The 25661-nt window shown below is 41.8% G+C and overlaps 1 protein-coding gene across 1 annotated transcript; it reads right to left on the bottom strand.

Annotated features, from left to right (window-relative positions):
• Positions 1 to 7019: 7019 nt before the first annotated feature.
• nobox (NOBOX oogenesis homeobox) lies at positions 7020 to 20570 on the bottom strand. Its single transcript, XM_006788087.3, has 9 exons — positions 20507 to 20570; positions 15838 to 16565; positions 12630 to 12792; positions 12420 to 12526; positions 12090 to 12223; positions 10726 to 10862; positions 9395 to 9656; positions 8608 to 8912; positions 7020 to 8051 (listed from the first exon to the last, which is right to left on the bottom strand). The coding sequence occupies exons 1-9, from the start codon at positions 20538 to 20540 to the stop codon at positions 7597 to 7599; spliced, it is 2325 nt and encodes a 774-aa protein (XP_006788150.3). The 5' UTR covers positions 20541 to 20570; the 3' UTR covers positions 7020 to 7596.
• Between the last annotated feature and the right edge of the window lie 5091 nt (positions 20571 to 25661).

The raw sequence follows: 25661 nt of genomic DNA, 5'->3' as shown, positions 1-25661 counted from the left end.
CAACTGAACAGGGTGTGTGTGTGTGTGTAATGGTGGTGAAACGTTAGAGATTAAAAAGAGATGTTATTCCTGGACAGTGTGTCATCTCTGGAAATGGTCAGTTTGGCTCATAAGAGAAGATACATCACACATGCACAGCATTATGTACTAACACACACACACACACACACACACACACACACACACAGGTTATGTAACACTGTCTACCGGCAGGCTGGGCAAACATAAGCAGGTAGCTGAAAGAACCGGAGCTGCATTTGAGAACTACTCTGCTCAAAAACATTACAGGAATATTTGTTCATCGCAGTAAAACACAAAGTCAGCGAAACTTCAGGGATATCAGTCTGTTCATTTAAGGAAGTGAAAACCACTGTGAATCTATTTCGCTTGTTTTGGTGCAAATTAAAGTGCTAACAGGGGTAAGAATAAGACAGATAGAGGAGAAGAAATGGACAGGGAGGGTAGAAGGATATAAACCCAGCAGTAGCACCAGTGTCTGCTCCTTTGAGCAATAAACTGGAGGAGCACTGAAAGAAACAGAGTCCATGAAGGTGTCACAAGGGCACAACGATTATGTTGCTCGCATCCCAGCACTGTGCAATTGAACTGGCAGGTCCACCACTGGCACCCTGTTCTCTTCACAGGTTTACACTGAGCACCTGTGACAGGTGTGAACAAATCTGCAACATCATGACCAGTTTGGGAGTGGCTCAGTGATCATCTGAGGAGACATATCCCACAGACGTTCTACAGAGAGGCCAGTCAAAGTTAACCTGACTAGGTTAGCTTAGGTTTGGTCAGAGACATGGACGGGTACCCTGCTGGAGGTCATTTTGTAGGGCTCAGGCAGTGCTTCTCCTCCTGTTCCTCCGCAAACAAAGGAGCAGATAGTAGTCCTGCTGCTGGGTTGATGTCCTTCAACAGCGCTGTTCAGTTCTCTTTGTGTAACCCTTATCATCCTGTGTTGACGCACGGCTTTAGTCACACAGATATCGAGCAGAACAGCTCAAATACGGAAAATTGATTTAAAAGACTGCAGAGCAGATCTTACTTAATGACAGTAGACTAGGACTGTGAATACCAGTTAACTAGGTTACTTTTTCCCTGATCTTTGGCTAATCATTAGTTTAGAAAAATTTTAAGTGCTACCTTTAAAAAGGTGGTTTTGCTTGACTGAGAAAAAAGTCGTTCAACAACAATTTAGGATAAATATTTTAATCCAATTTTATATCCAGGGCAAATTTGTTGTGGTCTCCTGTGCCTTTAGGTGTTGGCCTGATTTCTGTCTGTTCTCCGCCCTTTGGTCTAGCTTCTCTTTATCGTGTGGGTGTGTGATTGTTTCACTAACTGTGCTTCCTCCTCCTGGCTCTTCTCTGCACTTGTCATCAGATTGTTAACATACTGTGGTAGAAGTAATATAGTGTGGTAGAGGTGCTTCGGTGTTACCAATCCTTGCATCTATACTCACCTGCCTTCTCCTTCTTTATCCTAGAAAACTTACCTGCCTGTGTCATTCGCTGCTGGCCTACTGGAGGAAAACACCCCAGCAAAAGATTGAGACTGAGCTGAGTTACAGTAGGGCAAAAAAAGTATTTAGTCAGCCACCGATTGTGCAAGTTCCCCCACTTAAAATGATGACAGAGGTCAGTAATTTGCACCAGAGGTACACTTCAACTGTGAGAGACAGAATGTGAAAAAAAAAAAAAATCCATGAATTCACATGGTAGGATTTGTAAAGAATTTATTTGTAAATCAGGGTGGAAAATAAGTATTTGGTCAATAACAAAAATACAACTCAATACTTTGTAACATAACCTTTGTTGGCAATAACAGAGGTCAAATGTTTACTATAGGTCTTTACCAGGTTTGCACACACAGTAGCTGGTATTTTGGCCCATTCCTCCATGCAGATCTTCTCAAGAGCAGTGATGTTTTGGGGCTGTCGCCGAGCAACACGGACTTTCAACTCCCGCCACAGATTTTCTATGGGGTTGAGGTCTGGAGACTGGCTAGGCCACTCCAGGACTTTCAAATGCTTCTTACGGAGCCACTCCTTTGTTGCCCGGGCGGTGTGTTTTGGATCATTGTCATGTTGGAAGACCCAGCCCCGTTTCATCTTCAAAGTTCTCACTGATGGAAGGAGGTTTTGGCTCAAAATCTCACGATACTTGGCCCCATTCATTCTGTCCTTAACACGGATCAGTCGTCCTGTCCCCTTGGCAGAAAAACAGCCCCATAGCATGATGTTTCCACCCCCATGCTTCACAGTAGGTATGGTGTTCTTGGGATGCAACTCAGTATTCTTCTTCCTCCAAACACGACGAGTTGAGTTTATACCAAAAAGTTCTACTTTGGTTTCATCTGACCACATGACATTCTCCCAATCCTCTGCTGTATCATCCATGTGCTCTCTGGCAAACTTCAGACGGGCCTGGACATGCACTGGCTTCAGCAGCGGAACACGTCTGGCACTGCGGGATTTGATTCCCTGCCGTTGTAGTGTGTTACTGATGGTGACCTTTGTTACTTTGGTCCCAGCTCTCTGCAGGTCATTCACCAGGTCCCCCCGTGTGGTTCTGGGATCTTTGCTCACCGTTCTCATGATCATTTTGACCCCACGGGATGAGATCTTGCGTGGAGCCCCAGATCGAGGGAGATTATCAGTGGTCTTGTATGTCTTCCATTTTCTGATGATTGCTCCCACAGTTGATTTTTTCACACCAAGCTGCTTGCCTATTGTAGATTCACTCTTCCCAGTCTGGTGCAGGTCTACAATTCTTTTCCTGGTGTCCTTCGAAAGCTCTTTGGTCTTGGCCATGGCGGAGTTTGGAGTCTGACTGGTTGAGGCTGTGGACAGGTGTCTTTTATACAGATGATGAGGTCAAACAGGTGCCATTCATACAGGTAACGAGTGGGGGACAGAAAAGCTTCTTACAGAAGACGTTACAGGTCTGTGAGAGCCAGGGATTTTCCTTGTTTGAGGTGACCAAATACTTATTTTCCACCCTGATTTACGAATAAATTCTTTACAAATCCTACCATGTGAATTCATGGATTTTTTTTTCACATTCTGTCTCTCACAGTTGAAGTGTACCTCTGATGCAAATTACTGACCTCTGTCATCATTTTAAGTGGGGGAACTTGCACAATCGGTGGCTGACTAAATACTTTTTTGCCCCACTGTATCAGTTGTTGTTGTTTTTAATCACACACCTTTTTTGGTTTAGAGCTGAGCACTCTACCTGTGGGTCCTTCTTATTAAGCAACAACACAGTTAATCTGGTTTATCAAGTGAATCAGAGTGTTTTGAGGTCAGGAGTCTTAATTGAGTGTACAGATGTACTCCCTGAGGTGTGAATCAGGGAGTGAACGGCAAAATTTTTTAACACATCCGGTGTATAGAGGCCTTTAGATCTTATTGAATTAGAGAGAATGGAGGGGTTTGAAGCATGTGTAGTAGTTGCTATGCATTTAAACACTGTACTTTCCACTTTAGTACAATTACAGAAGATCCAGTCAGCAGTGAGCATCTATGCCAGATACCTGCAATTAGGCCATTAACCATCATTAGAACTGGAAATTATGGTACAGCTCCACCAGCACATTTAATTTCATTGGCTGCTGGATTGTTCAGTGTTATTTAATGACCTGTGTACAAAACACAAGGACTGCCTGATTATTTAGTAGGTTTATCATCTAAAATGCAGAGGGTGGGGAAAATCTGTCACCATCATACTGTGAACACTGAAACCTGAAGTTACACTGGTCATAATGGATTGACAAACCAGCTCGTTGCCCTGTTACAGTCAGTATTGCCAGGACTCAATACTACACCTACACCTCAGCCTTAGCTCTCAACCAACCCTAAAGTCATTAATTATGGTAAAAATGCCATCAAAGGGGGACACAAGCAAACCAATACTGGGAAAGTGTGTGTGTGTGACATGTGACCTTGAGCTTCATTTGGGTGAAGACCCATTGGTCAATCATTGTTGGTAAGTTTGATTCTGACCAATACTGCAGGAAAAACTGCAGAAAGACAGATGGATGTCTGATGCCTCACCATGGCATGAGCTCATCAGTCCTTCAGCCGAATGAGCCCTGGAGTCCTGGAGTTATTGCCTGGTATTTATGGTAAACAGCCTGGTTTTGTTGGCATTACAGAGGCATTCGGGTTCAGTGTCTTGCACAAGGACATTTCGGGATGTGGACAGGAAAAGCCGGGATCAACCACTCACCTTCCGATTAGTAGAAGTTCCCCTTTACCACCCAAGTCAAAGCTGCTCTATGAGATTATGAAACCTTTGGAAAAATAGTCTTTTTAAGCACTAATCCATTAAAAAAAATAAAAATAAAATAAGGATCAGTATTCATTCATTGGACACCCACAATCAGCTCAAACTACACAGTTATATAAGGTTTTCCTTTTTCCAACCCATCCGTTTACCTTCTTGTAGCAAAATAGAAATCTAATATTAAGACACGATGTATTTGCTTTTTTTCCAAAAAGGGAAACGTTCCTGTAAGTTTATTTTTTCTCTGCCAACCATTTCAAGGTCCTCGGTTTAGAAAACTATCATCACAATAGTACTGCCAGACCCGGGGAGTGCATGGAAAGAAGTGTAAAACAAACACATTCCTCCGTCTCAGCCTCACTGCGTGCCATTAAGCGTTTTCATAAGGCAGCATACAAATAATGCCACTTTTAGTGGAAATATTTACCATCAACAAGGTTAGCTGAGATATTTTATCGCTGTCAAATCTGGACCTTCCACTGTTTGTCCTAGTTTTTAAAGCCACGCTTGAACACACAAATCTATTTATTTTATCCAATAGGGTGTTGTTTTCCTGAGCAACTCTCCCTCGTGTCCCATCTTCTTCCAATCCCAACAAAGTCTGTTTGTCATATCTTCTAAAAACAAACGAAAAAATCAACAGTTTAATGCTATTTGAACCAGGCGACTGGAGGAACTCCAAACTGTGTCTCGGTTTTGTTCTACAACCAACATCATTACTTTCAATCTGTTATATCAATAAACTTTATCCACCAATATCAATAAACTCCATTACTTGATCTGACCAAGCAGTGTGGGGTTTTCTTTTACTTTTTAACCGTCAGTCGGTGCGTGTGCACGCATACTGTCACGGCTTTTGGAAAGAGTGGGAGGATTTAATGTTTGACCACATCCATAAATATTGAAACAAGTTGCCTTTCTTCAAATCTCAGAATACTGAGTAAATATTGACACGGTGGGATCGGGCTGGAGAGAAGCATCCCAAACCTGTGCTCACACACGTATGCACATATCTGCACACGCACACACACACACACAGTCGTGCCTCTCCAGCTGTGCTCTGAGCGCTCTCTGTTCACACGAGGGAAGTCCTGGAAAAAATAACTACAGAGTAACCCGACATGAAGCGCTCCTCAGTCACATGTGTAAGCTCAGTGATACATGAAGGACTCTGAAATTATGTAAATAGCACGAGTACTACACAAAAAAAGAGCCAATCAGTATCAGACTTCAGCCAGAGTAAAAAAATTTCTTCCGTGAGTTTGAAGAGAGCCCTCACTTCTTCACAAAATAAAGTTCTGTGCGTGCCTTCTTATGCAAGAAATTTCTGCACTGCAAATGAAGTTTTTGTGTATGTGCGCGAGTGCGTGTGTGTTTATGCTGCTCGTCTCCTGCCAACAGTAACAGCTCAGTAGCCAGTGAGCAGGAAGAGAGAGGTTCATTAAAAACCAAATACAGAGCTTACATAACCAACAGTTCTGTTCATCCCAGAACCCCCTCCCCGTGCTACAAACACACTTCTCCTTCATCCCCATCTTCTTTCCCTCCCACGCCTACTGGCAGAGCCCACCCATCATCCTCTTCTCCTCCCATAGCAACAGCTCATCTCAGCTCTCCTCCCTTGTTCCCAGACCAGCAGATTGCCTCAGTCCCTCCATCTCCCCCGTCCTTTATCTGCTCCCTCAGTCCCTGCCACCTCCTCTTTGCTCTCATCATATCTCCTTCTCTTACTCCCACACCATTCCAAGCTGTACTTCAAACTTTACAAACAGCAGGAGTACGAACCAGGAATATTAACTAGAGTTAAAACAGGAAACCTTTGATTTTACAGAGAACAAGAAAATGTCACATTGCTCCCAAACGTCTTTTTTAGTCTTAGGAAAAAGCCTTCAGCTCTTTCAGAGGTGTGATTTCATATAGGGATTTGGTTTCCACAAGCCTCGGTTACTCACTTGCATACTAAAGATAAACGGTGTGCGAGTGCAGTAAGTGTGAGAACACAGCAGATGGCAACACAGATTAAGGCTTTGGGCTGTATTAGTAATTGTCTGGAGTAACTCTGCTCTAAAATCCACTGTCGTGATCTTCCTCCATCAGATTACAGACTGTCAGTCAAATCCACTCTCCTCCCCAGCAGAGGAACATTTGAAAAACTGCATCTTTAATGCTACAGATACTGGCACATGGTTGTCTCACACTAAAAACCACCAACATAGGATTAAATCAAGCATGAATCAAACCGGACAAAAACCCCTCATTTAAATTAGAGGATCCCAAAACAAGGGATGTGAACTACCTGGACCACACAAACAGAATCTGCTTTCACCACCAGTCCTCTTCTGATATGAAACTTTAGATCAAAATCTCAGTTTCGACACAGTGGATAAAATCCAGCGTGCAAAGCAGGATTGATCTAAAATTAGAAGCATCACTGGGAACAGTTTAGAAGTGCACGGGGAGAAAACCTTAAAGGGGAGATCCACCAGTCTTTAAAAAAAATAAATAAAATATGACCATGACCTTCATCTTGATGGCCAGAGTTGTGGACCATTATGATCACACCTCATATTATCAGTTTATAAATCAGCTTCTACTTATGGGTGACCACAGCAGGACTGACAAATGTTAACAAATTCTTTATCCAGTTTAACCGAATCACAGAGACATTGGAACCAGAAACATTTTAAAGCCCTAACATTCAAAAACAAAAAAGCAACAGGACTACATATATATTTATAACGTCTTTATAACTCTAAGGATATTATAGTATATTTGTGTCTTTATTGAACAGCGTGGTGGGGGGGTTGTTCCTCTGAAATGTAGCAGGTTACATTTGTGCAACATTTCTATCACCATATTTTAGCAGAACATGTGACTGAAGCCAGACTTGAATGTCCCTGATTAATTCTTTAGCCAATTTAAAAAATACAGACTCAGTGATGTTATTTTTCAGTGTAGTGTTTCTTCACATCTCGTTCTGATTTCTAAACTGGTACCAAGATATCTTTTCTGAGGTACCTGAAATAAGCTACAATTTGAGCAAAAACAAACTGTCCTAAGACAAAAACAAAATATGCTTCAATTGTTGTTTTATGTTATAAAAGCAAGTTAAAGGCAGAAATAAAGGATTAACAGCGCAATGAGCATTTATTGCAGCCAGCAAACTAAAGCCTTGTGGCTTTCACATTTCAGCTGAGAACATCCTAATAGTAAGAAAAACAGGAAATTTAGAAATTCACACATATTATATTTACATAGACAGTTGAAACACGCTTGCACACACGCTCACACACACTTAAAGTCAAAAATGTATGGGAGAAAAGTCGCAGTGGAAGTGGCTGTGGATCTCTCTAGGACTGTCATACTCAAGTTTGACACAAGAGGGCACTGCAGGGCTTTCTGGAGAGGCCGTGTTGACCTGCGAGGGCATTAGCAATGACTCCCTGGCTGGAGTATCCTCCACCCTGAGGCAAGAGTGCCGCAGCGTTGACACAGGTGGCAGGACGGTGGTGGTGCTGGTGGTGCTGCTTGTGAAAGTCTGGTTGAGTGAAGGATTCTGGGAATTTGCATGCAACGACTCCTGGTCCTCCCCAGGGAAGAACGAAGGAAGAGGGAGGGTGGTGGAAGAGGTAGGCTGGTGCTCTCGACCGGGTCCCAAGCTGCCAGGGTAAGCAGGAGGGCACTGAGTACGCTGGTGCATGGCTGGCTGACTGTACATGTTGCCCCATGGGTAAGACTGGTACGCTGTAATCCCAGCTGGATGGAAAACACACACAGATCCAAACAGACTGAAAATTCAGCTTCAGTGGCAGTAATTGAAACCTCAAACACTTCACCCGTCATAAGACTAAGAATGCCAAGAGTATCTGCATACCATTTAATTCTAATGTTTTTCCTGTGCCCTCAACATGACTCCCTTTTGTCTTATTAATCAATGCTGACCTATACATTTCCTTATTAAATCACCATGTAATTTAAACATCCAACTACAAAGCTTCTGATCTTTCTAATTTGCACCACTGACTGAATGGTGACTAAAGCTGATGATATGACAGTGATGAGAGCAATGTATAATACAAGATTAAAAATAATTATTGAAAATCTGAATCCTTGTTCAATGATGGTGCAAACATCTGTTTACATAGAAAGCACCAAGTCAAACTTTCTTTTGACTTCTGGGTTAGTTTACACTGATGTAGGGTGTATAGTTTTTACTTTCCATTTGATCCTATAGGATCTTTTGTCAGAGTAAAATTTCATATTTTTTCCAATACATAAATTAATGCAATCTCATTTTACCCCAGTGACTCACCGTGGTGACCAGATGACTGCAGTAGGATTTGACCTGCACTCTGGGACTGAAAGTAGGCATGACCCGTGGTGGAATAGGTCACCACTCCTGTCGAGTTTCCTCCAGGGCCAAAAGTCAGGTAGGAAGTAGGATTAGACTCTGGAGGGTTAGGGGTGAGGTAGGGGGATGGTGTGAGGTAGGTCATGCGGGGCAGAGATGCTTGAGGTTGGAGCTGAGGCTGGCTGGTGGGGTAGGAGGTCTGGAGCTGGTAAGACAGAGTGTTGCTCTGCTGGCTAGATGTCAGGTAGTCCAAGTCAAAGAGCAAACTGAGGACAACACAAACAAGAATTTAGTGACAAACATGAACATCTTTGATTATTAGTCCTCTGTAGGTTGTGGTTGCACTTATGATTACTTCTAGTGATATCGAGCCAGACAGACACAATCAGAGTTTTATTCTCAGGTGTCACATTATTTATGAGGTTTCTGCCACTATCTCTATGCAGTGCATCTGCGTTACTGAACATGCACAGATACTGCCAACCGTATCTACAAAGTAGAAGTTTTAGTGCTGTCACACATCTATAGTCATACAACCATAATTGTATAAGAACAAAGTGACTAAGTGCAATCTCGCACAGCATATTTTAGCTAAAACTGACTCCCTGCTACTACAGACGCTGTGTGAGCCATCACTGCATCAGTATTTCACAGATTCCCTCTCTGCCCTGCTGTCAGCTCTTATACTCATCCATATTTGAAGCATCCTCTAGTATTCATGTCACAGTTTGCTGTGAGTGGAGCTGACCTGGTGTCAGTCGGCAGAGACTGGGTCTCACGGTGGGCCAAGGTAGAGCCACCCTCCAGAGCATCCAGGAAGAGGGGTGGGGTGTGGGCTGGTGTGTTGAGGAGAGGGGGAGTGGGGTTTGCAGAGTTAAAGGTCGAGGTGAAAAGAGGAAGGCTGGCTCGCCGCAGAGGGGGAGGGCTCTGCATGGGACGGGGGGGATACTCCACCAAACCCTCCTGAGATGAAAGCTGTTGCTGGCCTGTATCCCTCACTCTGCTTTCACCTAACAGATAAAAACCAAGCAATTACAAAGTAAGATTAGACAGAGATACTGTAGTTTGGTTTCTGTGTAATTTTACTATCTCACCCTGCAGTGTGAAGGTTCGCTGAGCTGAACAAAGATGTCATTCTTCTATAAACACTTCCTCATATGTAGGAAAATCCGTTAAAAAGCTATGTTTGTAATGCCATAAAAGCCACAAATTTTATCGAGGTCAAATTTGCTGCTACTTTACATAACCGACCCTACAACTGAAAGAGTTTTGGTGGACAAGCTTTGTCCGCCTCTCTTCCAGTAAAAATAACTAATGTTAACAGAGGGTCCTAAGCAAATGTAACAAAATTTTTCAGCCATGGTGGAGGTGGGGTGACTGCATCGCTGCTTGATCATCCAGACATCAAAGAATTTAAGCTGGTCCGGTTTGAGATCATTTCCTTTGGGATTAATAAAGTATTCTGATTGTAATCATTCATCAGCACCTCACAAACGAATGATAATTCAGGTTGAAGGGAAACTTAGTCCCAAATCCAAGTTTATAAATTTTCCTCTGACCTTTAGACTTATGTATCCATCTAGATTGTTTTGTTGTGATGTTTCCCTTTTCATCAATGGAACGAGATGGTCTTCACATTGCAAAAAAAAACTTAACAGCTTTGTCTGTTTAATCAAACAAAACTAAAGTAAAAATTCAAAAACCTTGTTATGAGCAGTTTTATGTAGGACCTATTTTCTTTCCAATGCTACTTTCAGCTGTTCACTTATACACAAGGGCTCGCCACAGTGGGAAGGTCTGCATGTTTGATTTCTTTTTAATGATTATGTATATTTATTTTTGCACTGGATGTCGCTTATTAGGCAAATGTGTAATGTGCAAAACAAAAGGGCACAGAGCTTGCTAACATCACAGCTCAGCTGAAGGGTGATGCGATCTTTAACACCTTTGTATGCAATTTGGGTTGAGTTGTTTATTTTAATAAGATGAACAGAATTCCTCACAGACAGACTGAATGCTCATCAAGCTAATGCATTAAAAGCAGAGTGTCGTAAAATGTGCATGTGTGGATTTTCACACCTGGGCTGCTGAGGCTGGACAACAGGCTGCTGTGGGAGGGTGGGCTCTGAGTGGTTATGGTGGGGAATGAAGGTGGCACAGGGGCAAGCTGGGGTAGCTTGGGAGCATAATAACGAGACAAAGAAGCGGCTCCCTTACTAAAACAAAGACAAAGAACAAAAATGCACTTAAGCATGAATCAAATCAAAGTACAGAGATAAAAAAAAATCTAGAGAGGTGTGTGTGTAGGTGTGTGTGTGTGTGTGTGTGGGGGGGGGGGGGGTCAACTGGACTTCTTTAGGTTTGTGAAGATTTCTTGATGCATGCTCAATCATCCAGGTAAGTAAATCTCCAAAAGTTGATTCTGTTCATCTGGACGTAGCGTTTTGTGAAGATAATTCACCTCTTATCCAAGAGGCTTCTTCAGTTCTAAAAACAAAAGACGGAGAGTCCCAGGTATTTAACGCCTAGTGAGGGGCTTTGGAAGTGGTCCTGAGGGTCATTGACCCATTATTAACCCAGAGCTTCTTCACATGAGCCAAGGTGTGAGAAGAAAAAAAAAAAAAAAAAAGACTGTATTACTATCACCGGGGGGTTAAGGGTAAAGTCACTGTGAGGGCTTGCCCAACCTCATCATGTGACCTTAATAGCTCAGTTAAGGCAGGGTTTGAATCAGCACTAAAGTACCAGACTACACTGAGTAAAGACACTGCAATAACACTTTCAGTACCTACTTGGCTCCGGTTCGAAGTGATCTAGCCTATCCAAAAATGTGATTTCAACAGACGTAACTCAGTCATGAGAGCGACTTAATCACAAAAAACAAAACTACCATTTCTAAGAGCCGACAACGAGGGAAATTCCCCGCCCCCCCCCCTTAAAAAAAAAAAAAAAGCCACACAGAGCAGCAGGTACACCATTGCCTCGACGTTCTCCATTGTTGTGTCGCATACAAATGACATCAACGATGGTCGTTCACAGTGGATGTGGATTCAATTCTGGTTTATTTATATAGTGCCAAATCACAGCAGTTGCCTCGAGGCACTTTGCATTGTAAGGTAAAGGTCCTAAAATAATGCAGAGAAAGCAATCAGATGACACCCTAGGAGTGAGAAACAGCAAGAAGGAAAAAAAACTCCCTTTTAACCGAAGAAACCTTCGCAAGAACAAATGACCTCCTTTACTTCTCTCTCAAACCATCTTGTCTTCTTAGTCCAAATTGTGAGCACTGGCATCCTCAAAAGAGTGCCCTTTATTCTTTAAGTGTACAGCCTTCAAACCTAAAGAAGTCCATCTACCTTATTTTCTTCAGTCTCTCTAGACTACCATGACCTGGATGACTGCAAACCCACACAGACACACAGAAATAAAAGAAACAGAAATACCTGTTGTGAGCCAGTGTGGGCATGGGATTGATTTGGTGATGTGGACTGTATTCGGCTCTACTCTGTCCATGTTCCACCTTTGCTGTAACAGCACGTACTTTCCTCCACTTTGCCCTCCGGTTCTGAAACCAGACCTGGGACCCAGAAACATTCAGGGGGAAACAAATAAAAGACTGAGGCGGCCAACAAAATGTAGAAACTGCTTTACAGAGGATGAGATGGGATTTTCAGGAACACAAAGAAAAAAATGCCAGTAGCACATCTTCATAAGGAAAACATCACAAGTCTTCAGTAAAATTTCACAGAAGATGAACAGAGTAAGAGTCTAACCATAATTCTCTGAGGTGTGACGCCGACTGAAGCAGCAATCACTTTCCTTTTTTCCGCATCCGGATAGTGATCCTCTTGGAAAAGGGCCTCTAGATGCTCTAACTGATCTGTACGCAAGAGTACGTTAGTGTACACACACACACACAAATTACAGGGCAATAATTTGCACAGCAGTCAAATGTGAGCACACACAGAGACGTTTCCCCTCACCTGTGCTGTAGAGCGTCCGTGTTTTCTTCTTCGGTGCAGGTGGCAGCAGGCAGCTGTCCACAGACTCTATCCCTGGCAGCAGTGGGAAGCTGAGGGCTCGACCTCGGCCCCTGGTGCTGTAGCGGATGGAGCGTCGGGTGGAGTATACCTGCGTTATCTCCATCTGCCATGAAGAAACACTACCTCAGCACAGATGTTTTCAGTCAAATTCTGTAAAATGTCCCAATGTTTTTTTTCCCCTTTAAAACAAGGATTTTAAATAGTCAGGTATCAATTATCACATTTTAAAAGCTTTTAAGGGGGGGCGGGGGCTTTGAGTGCAGTGCAGAGTTGAGTGTTTCAGCCCACACAAAGCAATGCAGCAATCATTTCCCAAAAATAAAAGTTCATTTAGGACTTCCAGGACCAAGTAATTAATTTCCATTGTTCTTTCCCATATGTGATATTAACACGTCTGTTCCAGGGCTGCAGCCAGCAGGTAATGATTATTCTCATTTTCTGTTAATTGCTTGGTTCATTAAATCTAGTGAATATAAAAATGCCCACCGCAGTTATCCAGGACCTGATGTAATGTCTTCAAACTGCTTACTTTTTCTGATGACAGACAATAACCAAACATATCAAAACTGCCCAGAGACAAGAACAAGTAAAGTAGTCTTAAAGATTGATCAGTTATGAAAATAAACAGTTCTTCTCCTGCCAAACTGGTAAGTGGCTGTTCCAGCTCTACCAAACTCACATTTCAGTTGTCAGTCTCTGTAAAAATTTGTCTTCAGGTTAGCGTAGTTCAAAAACAAACAATCATTTCTGATTTGATCTGGTCTGAAACGTCTTGCTGTTGTAGAACCCGTGACATTATCTAAGATCTACGTCTGAGTGGTAAACATCAAAGTACCGATTACTAGCACAGTGCATGCTGTGGGTCCAAGAGTGTCATCCTAGCAAATAACAGTAAAGAACAACTAATTTACTGTTATCACCTTACATAGCTGTAAGTGAGATGAGATCTTTCTCCACACGCTGAATGAGCTTGTTAATGGCTTCAAAGAATCTGTCACCTACGGATATCACACTACATTACACACTGAGCCAAACATTCAAATCCAGGATGCCATTTTCACAGCTGCATCATTAATAATTCAGAGGACTGTAGGTGTGCATATTTCATACACATTAGACTGTAATTACACACTGAATGAGCCATTATTAGAAACCTGTTGAGATTTACTAGAAAATGCAAAACTGTTGGGTTAAAGGTTAAACTTCATGATCAGCAGCCAAGTATAATGTGTTTATTTTTGTCTTTTCACACACTGTAACCCTGAAATTCTCTCGACACAAATGTCCAAATCATTCAGATAAACTGTCTTTGCGCTGCTTAATACAGAATCATTTCCACCTGAACCCATATGAGGATGCTACGTGTAATTATCGAGAGTATTCACAACAAGTGAGTGGGCGTCATGTATCCTGCATCCTCCATGTTTTACTCAGACAGCATCTGGCAAGTTTGTTGGGAGAAATTTCTCCAAGCAGAACACCCCAGTGCACTTCAGACACAGCAACACCCTCGCAAAAAACTACCACATCAAAATACTCTGACACATGCTAAAGAACGCATAGTTCACCATGCAATGCAGTGAGGAGTGCTCGGACCTTTACATAGGAGAGCAGAGATCTTCGATCAAGGATACAGACAGAGGCCATCTATAGGCACTGTGAACAACCACCACTGAGTGGAGGTAGTGACGCTAACTATCAGCCACCTATAATGCAGTCCTGAAATCCTCTTCCCAACCCCCACAGCTTGACCCATGTGACCTTAATAGCTCACAACAATATGGCAGGGCAATGTCTCACAGAGGAGTCACATCTTGACTCATATGACCCTTAAAGACTGACTATGCTTCAGCAAGAAATCTATGCTGTAGCTATTAGTGTGTACCTGAATAAATAGAATAAGTGTTTTTAAACTGTACTGCCACTGTTGTGTATTTTTGACTCGCTAAATAAGCTATACACAGAGCACTGGTCAGGTTCCATCCATGAATGTGTTTTTATCGCTAATAACCAAAACAAATCCAGTTTTTCCTCACTGTTTCTGGAACGCACCAACTTCCAACGTGTCTGCAAATGTTTATATAAATATAAACATATACATATAGGTCTTAACCTCAAACCCCTCTGAAAACCTATGGGGAAACCTCTTGTGCATCACCCTAGCAATGTGACTACATGTTAGCTCAACGTAGCCCGCGATAGTTGTGATTGGCCATTTCAGCACCATCGATTGCAGTTTTGTGCTTCTTTTTTTCTTCCCCACCTTTTTCACTGCAGTTTTAAAATTCATCAGTGAAAGTAACGATCATCTCTTCAATATAAGGAACGTAGTATCAATATAAGTACTCACAAATGTCAGCAAATTTCTGGAGGGAGACTGTGTAAACTATTGGAATGGATGTAAGGGAATGTATAAACAAGTGAAAAATCTTGAGGGGCAGATTTCAATCCCTAGTCCCAAAATTTTATTTTTTTTCTATTGGCTGGCACTACATATAAAAGACCAGGACATTAGCACATTGTAATTAACACAATGCACCATAAATGCCAGCAATGACATTGACCATTTACATAGGTTACATTGCAGGCACTACAAAGATTCCCAGCAGAAGTCTAAATCGGACAGAACAGGCTTGTCCACATCTTTTAGGACCACATTTAAAGTGACAACCCCATCAGAGGTTAAATACCTGGGCCTTAAGACATTTAAGAAGTAAAGAAGCTTCTTGGGTGAGTGGAGACACACCTTTATAAACCCCAAAAAAATGTAAGTCCAGTTACCTTCAGTTCAAGTAATTAGGGCTATTTTGACGTGGGTAGGCGAGAACCTTTCAAGGACACTCAGAGAGCATCCTTGACAAAACCCAGCAAAATATTAGTGGTGAGAATGCATCCAAAGTTCTTACATGTGAAAATGAACCACTCGAGGGAATGTACTGACATTATTTCCTAACATTGTTGGGGTTCATGTGTGAAACTGGCTTAAGTTTGAGAAATACAGCAGCATACAAACAGAGTTTGGTGTGAATGTGTCACTCAGGTTCAGCGTGCAATGAATCTTGAGCACTCAAGAAGAAATGAAAGGGAAAATACATTTCAAGTAGTTCACAAATCATCAGGTATGAGCACATGAATGGTCTCCTCTCACCTCAAGTGGTTGTGGGCCCTGCTGGGGGACACTGTGAGGCAGAAGGGGGCTATGAGGTCTTTTGTTACTCTGTGGCTGAGGACATGTGGGCTGGATGGAGACAGGAGGCTGCGAGGAGTACAGCAGGGGGATGGGAACTGGGGGACAACACAGCCCTGTCCCCCCAAACCCCAAGTAGAGTGGGTCAGAGAGGTCACAGCTGTTCGTCAGAGCCGAGGTCTCCTCTGAGCTCATCGCTGGCACCTCCTGTGTCGCACTTTTCTTCTCCTCCTCAGACCTCTCACCAACATCCTTTACTCCTCTCTTACTTCTCACCTGCTCACTTTGCTTCCTCCCTCGCTTCTTCTTACTCTTCTTCTGCTCATCTTTTTGTGCCAAGCGCTTTGTCACTGTACTCTCTTGTTCATCAGCAATTGTTTCCTTGGCCTTCTCAATCTTGTCGTCTTCCATCTGCACCTCCTGTGCCGCCCCCGCTTTCAGCCCACTCTCAGGCTTCACCTGCTCCTCCTCTTCTTCCTCTGTCACAACTTTCTCTTCTTTTCCCCCCTCCCCCTCCTTCTCTTCTCGCCATGTCTCCTCTACTGCCTCTTCATCCTCCCACTGACTAAACACTTCCTCCTCCATTTCCCTCCTCTTCCTCCTCCTCCTCCTTCTCCTCCTGCTCATGTTCCCTCGGTTGCTGTTTTTTGACAAATCCTCCAGTTCCTCACACAGAAGGCTTGGACAGTCTGCAACACAGTAAAGCAAGAATTTGTTTTTTAACTTAAAAACTTAGACTAAAAATCACTCATCTGGTTTTACTTCAGCATCCTACCTTCTAGTAATATAGTACTCTGGACATTAATGAGTTCATAATTATCATCAACATATTACATCTTGACTTCTACAAGAATACAATAATAACAGAAATACATTTTTGGATCAGGCCAGTCTGAAAAATGATTACAAGCTCAAGAACTTCAAAGCCAGAAATCATTTTGTGGCAGTTAGGAGAAGTCTTTGATCTTCAAGTTCCAGCCTACTGCACTATGTTTTCATTATGGATCATTTTACCCAGTTTATTTGGTCAGATATTGCAAAAATATGCCCAAATATGCATGTGTATCCTAACAAGCTCCTGAAAACTGAAGGTTTCTCACCTCAAGTCATTATAAGCTGGAGCTAAGTATTATAAAGCGAGTTCAACATACCCAGGTTGTCTTTGTGTTATCTGGATTCCCTTATCCGAACATATTTAGTCAGGAACACATCAAGCTTTTATCAACTCACTAAGTTAACCTAGATTTTAACCTGCACATTCACATTAAATTGGGTGGCATCTGTGTCATTATCAACAGAAAACAGATGTTAGTAACAGAGCAGTTGATTGTTCAAAAGATGAATCTATAATATTAGAAAACCATGAATTGGTTGAACACATAATACAGACTGAGAGAAACACAGCTGCTGCAGACAAAGCAGCGGTGGTGAAGGAAAAGCACTGCACAGTAGATAAATACTGAAAGCACTGAGTGAATGCATGGACACTCAGTGCTTTGTAAGACAGGAAAAGAGAGGGTAATAAAGTTTAGCCTATTTAAAGCCAGGAGAGAAAGACAGCAAAAATGCCCACTGTTTATCAGAATCTCATGGATTATAATGAGTAAATGACTAAATTAATGTTTAGAAAGCAATGTTAGTTCTCATTCTTTCAGCTGCAGCTTCGCTGTTGGTTGATGATCTGAGAGCAAGTGAAGAGTAAATGCAACAAACAGAATTCAAAGACAGGCTTAGTCTATGTGCAAATTAAATACAAACCAGCCAACAGTGGAAGGGAAAAAATGAGGGAAAAAAAATGTTTATCTAAAAATATCTCTCTCTTATTGATCATCTGGGAAGTGTGAAGACACTAGACTCTCCTACTATCCACACAGGAAGTCAGAGGAATCTTCCAGAAATGGTGTCATCATTTCCCCGAGAACTGACAGGTCAGTAGACGCTGATTTCAGACCTAATGATCTCTAATCTAGGGAACAAGTTATCATGGTGAAGCACCCTGGTAAGAAGTGAACCATCTTAATAGCACAGAAAAACCCTGATAACCAAACAAGATGAAATCCCACTCCGTCATCAGGCCTCTGCAGTGTTGGGAAAAGTGAACTAACACCTTTTTTTGTGTGTTAACTAGTAAAACTACAAATGCTTCCTTCACCAAAAGGAAAGTTGTTGTTCAATGTCATTCTTTTTATTTCCCAACCGGTTCCCAGGTTGAGCACTCTGCAGACAAAGTTAGAGCAGGAAGGCTGAGACGGTTTGGACATCTGTAGGGGAAGTAGTGGATATACTGGACAAAGGATGTTGAAGATGGGAGGGAAAAAAGGAAGACCTTAAAGAGAAAGGTGAGATGCAACCTTTCTGCATATGCGGGTGATTCCTGCCATTTATTAGCTCAAAAAAGGTGAGGAGGGATTCTTTAGCAGTTACCTGGCCGTCCTGCGTGGTAGTGAACCTGCAAATTCCTGTATCGATACCATACCAAGTAAACACAGGGCCAGTATTACTGATACCAAAACCAATAGTGATACTTTTAACTTATAAAGGCAGCTTATGTGGGGGAGATCAGCGTTTCATGACTTATCAGATGAATCATCACCAATCTGCAAAATCTGAACACATTTTAATAGGGTTAACATATCGATCCTATTGTGCTAGTATCAATCCGATACCAATACCAGTGATGGTATCAGTACTATGGATAATTGAGTCGTTAGTGGCTCACAGCCTAGCTCCACTGCTTGGCATCTGACCAGACAGGTGACGCATTCCCTATATTTTATTTATTGTTGTTGGCTTTTGAGTTTACGCTTTTAATATAAACTTAACTGAGTGGCACTTTTGCTGGGTTGACTTAATTTCTTATGACACTGTGCAATAATTTCATTACATGTCCACTGTCAAGTGGGTCATTGGTTAACTACAGCAATTTTAAAACCTAGCAAACTATATTTCTGCCTTTGGTAATAGGGAATAGGAATCGAGAACCAGTTCTTGTGTGGAATCGGTTCCCAGTAGTCCAATTCCTTGTTGTTAGTCAGCCTGCCTAGCATCCTGCTTCTGTTTCAGTTGCACTTGTGGTCTCGTGTTAAAACAGTGGCAGTCTGCAGCGTGGATATGGATGTTACTCTTATTTCACAAAAGGACGAGCACGGGATGATAAAGTGGAAACTACATCCAGCTCAGAAACCACTACATTATGCTGCTAACACTACTTTGACTCTTCACACACACAGCATGCTAAAACCAAGCTAGCCAAGAACTCAGAGCGAAAGCTGAGTGAATGAGGGGCCCCAGCCCAGCAGCCAGACCCTGAACTTTAACAGGTAACAAACATAAGCAGTTGGGTTGCAGCCTCCATTTCTACCCCTTAATGTTTCTAAAGTAGAATCGCTTTTAAGTGTTTTCGTGCTGGTTTTCATCTTTACTTTGTGTTCACAACTAAATACTAAGAGAAAGATCATTTGTGTCACCCTCGTTAGGATAGGGATTTGTGCTGTGTGTAAGACTAACCTCAGGTTTATATTGTTAAATGGTAGTTTTGAGACAATACGTTTCAGCTATTTTATAGAGTAACATGAAAGTAGTGCAATGAGCAGTGTAACAAATTACTTAATTACTCCAAAGAGAAAGTAACACACACTGATCACAAAAAAAGAGGGAAAATACCTCCAACATACACAAACATTTGACCACACAACATGCAATTAATTTGCATGAATGTAATGTCTTCGGGAGTTTTTCCTTCCCACTGTCGCCAAAGTGCTTGCTCATAGAGGTCATATAATTGTTGGATTTTTGTGTGTAGGTATTATTGTAGGGTCTACCTTACAATATCAAGTGCCTTGAGGCGACTGTTATTGTGATTTGGCGCTGTATAAAGAGAACTGGATTGAATGTGATATACTGCTTAGTCATGGTGGTGATAAGGAATCAAATCAATCACCTATTGATCAATATTGGAATCACTAAACTCATCAATTTCCATCTTTATTTGGGTAATTTTGATTCAGTCCAGCTTCTTTTCTTTTCTCTTTTTAAGTTATTCAAACTGAAGCAACCCATATTAATGAAAAGCACATCAGGTGTGTATGCATTCATGGTGTACTCTCACGCCGCTCAGCTACATTGGTGCATTTTCCTCTCACAGCCACTCACAGAGCTGGAGTCAGATAAGGTACCAGTATTTGGAGAAATAACCCGATGATGTTTGAAGATTTCTTTCACATCTCCGGGGTCACGTGGTGACCCGCAGGTCAAATAAAACGCGCCTCGGTCTCGGGAGGAGCAGCAGCCTGCGGTGGCTTAATTAGTGTCCCAGCCGTGCGCCGCCTCGTGCCACCACCTCACCTGACCGTTAATTAACTCTGAGCGGCTAGGTGCTGCTAAACTAGCCAAGCTGTCCCCATCTCCAAACACCGGGTCGTGAATGTTAATAACCGTGTTTTAAGTCGTCTCCGCGGAGCAGAGCTGCACTGGGAGCTTCACTCACAGGGGGAAAAAAAATAAAAGCTTTAAATAAGACGTCTTTCAAAAGTTTGTTAAAAAATGGCGTTAAAAGTTTGTCCGCGTGCATCAATTGAAAAGGCTAAAACAAGCCAATAAAACAATTAAAGGGCAGCCTGAGTATCCTTACCCAAGTCTTCACCTGCGTCACCGTCTTCGTCCATGAACGCCACCGTCAAAACCAATAAACTTGTGCTAATAATCAATTAAGTCGCGCAGACAACGAAGCGAATGTCTTCATGACCGCAGGTTAATGGGCTTGATTGATTGATTACCTCTCTCTGCTGTGTGACGGAGAATTATCACGTGAAGGGTGAAACAGAAGCAGCCAATCACAGAACAGAACAGATGCACCATAACTCTGCTTTTACAAAGAAAAAAGGTGTCTCAAAACCAGGTAACAACTTCCTGTTCAAACAAGAAGCCTGAGTTTTATCCTTATCTAGTCTCGCTCATCGCAAACAGCTAAAAAAAAAATGCTTAAATAAAAATGGCCTCTGAGGGCTCAGGTCTGAGAAGGTTAAGATATTGCCACCTATCAATTTTATCCCATTTATTCATTTCTTTCTGGGACAAGTTTTATGTTTATACTTTTTTATTTTACAGTACAGGGAATTTACTTGTGAATCATTCAAGCATAAAAAAGGCATCTAACTCAAGGCATGTGCCATTGAACTTAGTGAATAACCAATTTAGGCACTTTGTTACAGCAGCCTGTCGCTAAAACAAATCGTTTGGTCCCATTTCTTTATTTTAATATATGAAAAATGTCAAAGATAACACGGTTTGACAGGTAAAACATTCTGTTTCTGCATCATCAAGATGATCCCGAAGAGCTGCTCATGGAAAACCTGGCATATGTCAGCATCGGGTGCAGCGTATACTTAAAGAAATTTAAGAAAACTGGAAAAGTGGAGGACAAAAGAAGAAGTGACATATCTAAAGCAACTATACAAAAAATGAACAGTATCTGAAAGTCAAGTTCTCAAGAAATCAGAAATCAGGACCTTCTTGCTGGCGCAACAGCGCTAACCAGCTCCGTTGTGCTACTCTAACGATGAATGTTGAATCAGGCGAGTGGTGTAGGAGCTCTTTTCAAAAATAATGTAATTATGAACACAGAAAAGTGCTGTCAGAATTTGATCCACCGTGCAATACCATCTGAAAAGCATCTGAACGGCAGCAGCTTCATTTTTCAGCGTGACAATGATGCCAAACACACTGTCAATGCTGTAAAACCAAACCTGGATAGAAAAACACACAATGCAACACTATCAGGAATTCAGGTTGTGTTGAAGAATGATAGCGGTCTGAGCAAATACCGACTTTCAAGCTCATTAGTATTGTACAAACTCTGTTTTCCCCTTATATACTGTATTGCATCTAAATAAATCACTGCACCTTAAGCAGCTTGAGGTTACTGCACAGCTAACAGCTGTACAATGTTTTTCCCATTTTCTTTTTTATGAACCTAATTCCTCAGATCACAAACTATGCCTTTATTGTTGGTTTCTAACTTGCTCCTATGTGTTTAAATGACTTTTTTATATTTAAAACAAAACTGTTTGTTAGAAAAAAAGAATGAGAACATTTAAAATGACCCTCAATATGAAATAGGTAATTATTATTATTATATGTATAGTATGTTGATAAAAGTGGATTCTGGGATTACTTGAAGCATTTTTGCTGTAGTAGGTGAGATGGGACGTCTAAAACAAAATCATTCTGTGAATCATGTAGCTTATTTAAACTAGATCATAAAGACAAAATGAATGTTTTAATATAATCACCAAGGCGCTGTAGTTTAGATGCAGATTTGTTACATCTCTTAACATACTAAACTCTAAATGCAGGAAAACTAAAGCCGTGGCTCTGCGGGGGAACTACATGTAGTTTTTAGTTTGAGATCCCGTGAAATAAAGACACGTTTCGCTGCTACACATTGTCGGCATTTGCAAATGTATCTGAAAGATGTTTTATTTTCTTTCAGCTTAAATTAATAATCATGTAATCCGTGAAATCTACGCTGGGACTCCTCATGGTTAACCCAACCCTACAGACTGTCAGCTGAGGATAAACAGCGCTGATCCCTTGAGCTTCTTATTCCACAAAGGTCTAAAAAAAATAAGCCGTTGTAAAATCAGACACAAACGCACCACAGCCTGCTATCTGTATTTTTGTAGTGTGCAAAATTACAGCTGAAAATAACCAGGTTAAAACTGGGTAGTAAATCAGGTTGTCTCTGCCACGGTTGTTCCTCTGTTACCCAGCAGATGGGGTACTGGTTGGACCTCAGGCCTGCTTCATTCTACCCCAACTCTACTGTGCAGCTTTGGCTCGGCTGTTCCACCCCTCCCACAGGAGGCTCACACACAAGGAGCACTCAGCCTCTGTGCAGAGGCATATTTCCTCATCAGCAGCCCGCTCTCCAAGGCCAGGACAGCTTGTTAGCTTTGCTGGATGATGGCCAGCTGCAAACCCACTACTCGGGTGACCTTGGTCTCATCTGGTCTCATGCTTGAAGAGCAGGAATAATCTCCTTTCCTGTGTGTCTGTGTTTGTACTCACAAATCCCCACAGACAGTTTATCTAACTTTCAGTGAGGAGGGAAGAGGGAAAAAAAGATATTTTTATGTGTTGACTTAAGAAAAATAACATTTCTGTCTGTTTCTCCCTCGAGGGCCACAGAGTTAAACAAGTGTAAATGAGGTGCTAAGAAGCTGTGATCACGCAAATACAAATACAGCATCTCTCTTAGATGAAGCACAGAAGAGAGGAGAGCTGCCACTAGTGTCAGCGGGTCGAACAGAATGGCACGCAGGCCGAGCTAATGCTGGTTGGTGTGTGAGAACATGGAGGCAGACTTTGTGTCTGCACGCAAGCGCCTTTAAATGCATGTTACTGAAATGTATTCATCTCCTGTTTCAAGTGCTTCGCTGCTGAGTCATGAGTGGACCCAAGAATAAAGCCTGGACCTCAAGTTTGAACAATCTTCCGCCGCCAAGGGAGCTGAGTCACATTTAAGACATATTAAAGGAAAAGTTCACCCACATTACAACACTGCATGTGATCACAATAAACTCATTTAAGCTTCCCGGTTTGAGGGGATTATTTGGGATTTTTATGCATCTCCTGCAGCAAAACGGATACAAATGGAACTTCATGTGCCCTGCCCACAATGTAGAAAAGAATTACATCTAAATAATTCAACGGTAGCCTGTCTTTCGAGCAACATTGTCTTGGTGGGTAATCCACAGACTACAGTGACAGTGTTCACTGTAACCAGAAGAAAAGGCAGTTTATAACCGCTGTGAGCGCTACAAGCTGCAGACTGCATTAAGATGGAAGTGAAGGGTTGAGAAATCTATAAACCTAGACAAAAAGAAAGAAAAAAAATGGTCTGCATAGCAACATCAGGTTTTTGTAGTCTGAGTGAAGTCCTGTTTATCCTTGAAGAAATTTTACAAACTGCAGCTTTGATTAGGAGGAGGAGAGGGCACTAATAATGAGGTCAAAACACTTAAACATTACTCTGGTAGAATCAAAATTAGCTGCGCTGAAGAGTTAAAGGTTATAATTACATCTTCTGAAAGACTTTTCCAAGTAGCAGGTACATTTGATGGCACCCCTTCATCCAGCCTGTCCTAGCCTACAATGAGCGAGAGGCGTGGCACACCCATCAACAAACCTGCGGCCACTTTTACAGGTGGTGAAAGAAAACTGGACAAACGGAGGGAAGCCATACAGTCACAAACTGCCCCAAAGTGTCACAAACGCCTCACTGGAAGAGCCGATTCAACCCTGAACCTTTTTACTGTGATGTGCATTTAAAATACTTCATTAACTGAAAGCAGACTTGCTGACTGTAGAATGTGCAGTGTTTGCTTATGAGGGAAGATGCATTATTACATATAAAACCAAGCCTGGATTACCTTGACCCCGAGGGACTCGGAAATTCCCTGGTTCATTGAATGTTAATTAGTTTGGGTGATTTGATTAATGGTGCATTTGTTAGCAAATTAGCACAGCTAAAGTACAATACCTAAGAAAGTGGGGGGTGGTATTTTTTTGTGAGTGTTTCGGGCCTTTTAAGCAGGGAAGTATGCATCAAACTAATATCTGGGGGGTAGGTAATAATTTGCAGAATATACGACGGTGATGGTGTCTGGTGAAATAATGAGACAGTGCTGTGTGCTTTGGTATGTATGTATTAAAGAAATATTGGTTTCTTGCAATACAGTCAAGAAGTTTGGTCTAAAGATAAGAAAGCTCACCTACCTGGACCTTTAAAACTAACAAACCTGACCAAGAAGAGTACCCCTGAAACTACTACTGGTTGTTTTTACACTCTGTAACTTGTATGTTTAATACATATACACAATGTAATAGTTTGTGAACTTTACAGGTGCTGGTGTGCAAACATTAAGGCTAGCTGTTTCACCATTTCCAGTCACATGTTAAGCTAAGCAGTGGCCTATAGTTTCCTATTTACTGTATGAGAGCGATCTCAATCTTCTCCACTAACTGACGTGGTTTCTTCCTAATCTTAAATTGACCCTCATGCATATTTTAATAAGATCTGAAGGCAGGGGGTCAAGGACGTAAACAACATGAAAGCACGAATCCATCCTGCCTTGTATTAGTGGTTCAGGTTGTTGTTGGTGTAATGGGGTGGGGGATGTTTTCTTGGAACATTTTGGACCTCTTCAGTACTAAATGAGCATTGGATAACCTATAACCTACATTTATCTACAGTAAAGAGCAACAATACAGCAACACCATGTTCTTTATAACGTTATAACCACGGTGTACCATCTGCTTCCAGCAGGATAACACACCATGTCACAAATCTTAGATTATCTCAAATTGGTTTCATGACTTTGTAGAATCTATGTCACAAAGACTTCAAGCATCTCTGAAGGCAGAAGGAGGTCCAACCTGGTACTAGCAAGATGTACCTCATGAATCAATCAGTGAGTGTATACATGTAGTAGTTTTGTCCCATCTGCATTTTTTACTATTACAGCATAGTTTTATCCATTTATAGCAAGCAATTATTAATAGCAATTATTTTTGTGTCTCTTGACTATGGGTCATTGACCTTAATTAAACCTCAGGTTGAGAACCACTGCTGTTGTGAGATTATAGATCATTAGCCACCAAAAAGACAGCAAAGGAATAATTGTACAATTTTAATGTCACACAGTTATGTAGTTCCTTTGTTTGTGTCATTAGTCACAAATTCTTGAGAGGAAAAGAGAGTTTTTTTAATCTATTTCAGTCTA

The sequence above is a fragment of the Neolamprologus brichardi genome, chromosome 22 (assembly GCF_056152115.1).
Source record: "Neolamprologus brichardi isolate AB-2024 chromosome 22, ASM5615211v1, whole genome shotgun sequence".
NCBI classification, from domain to species: Eukaryota; Metazoa; Chordata; class Actinopteri; order Cichliformes; family Cichlidae; genus Neolamprologus; species Neolamprologus brichardi.
The sequence above is the reverse complement of the archived record's forward strand: the minus strand, read 5'-3'. Positions and strand labels throughout refer to the sequence as shown.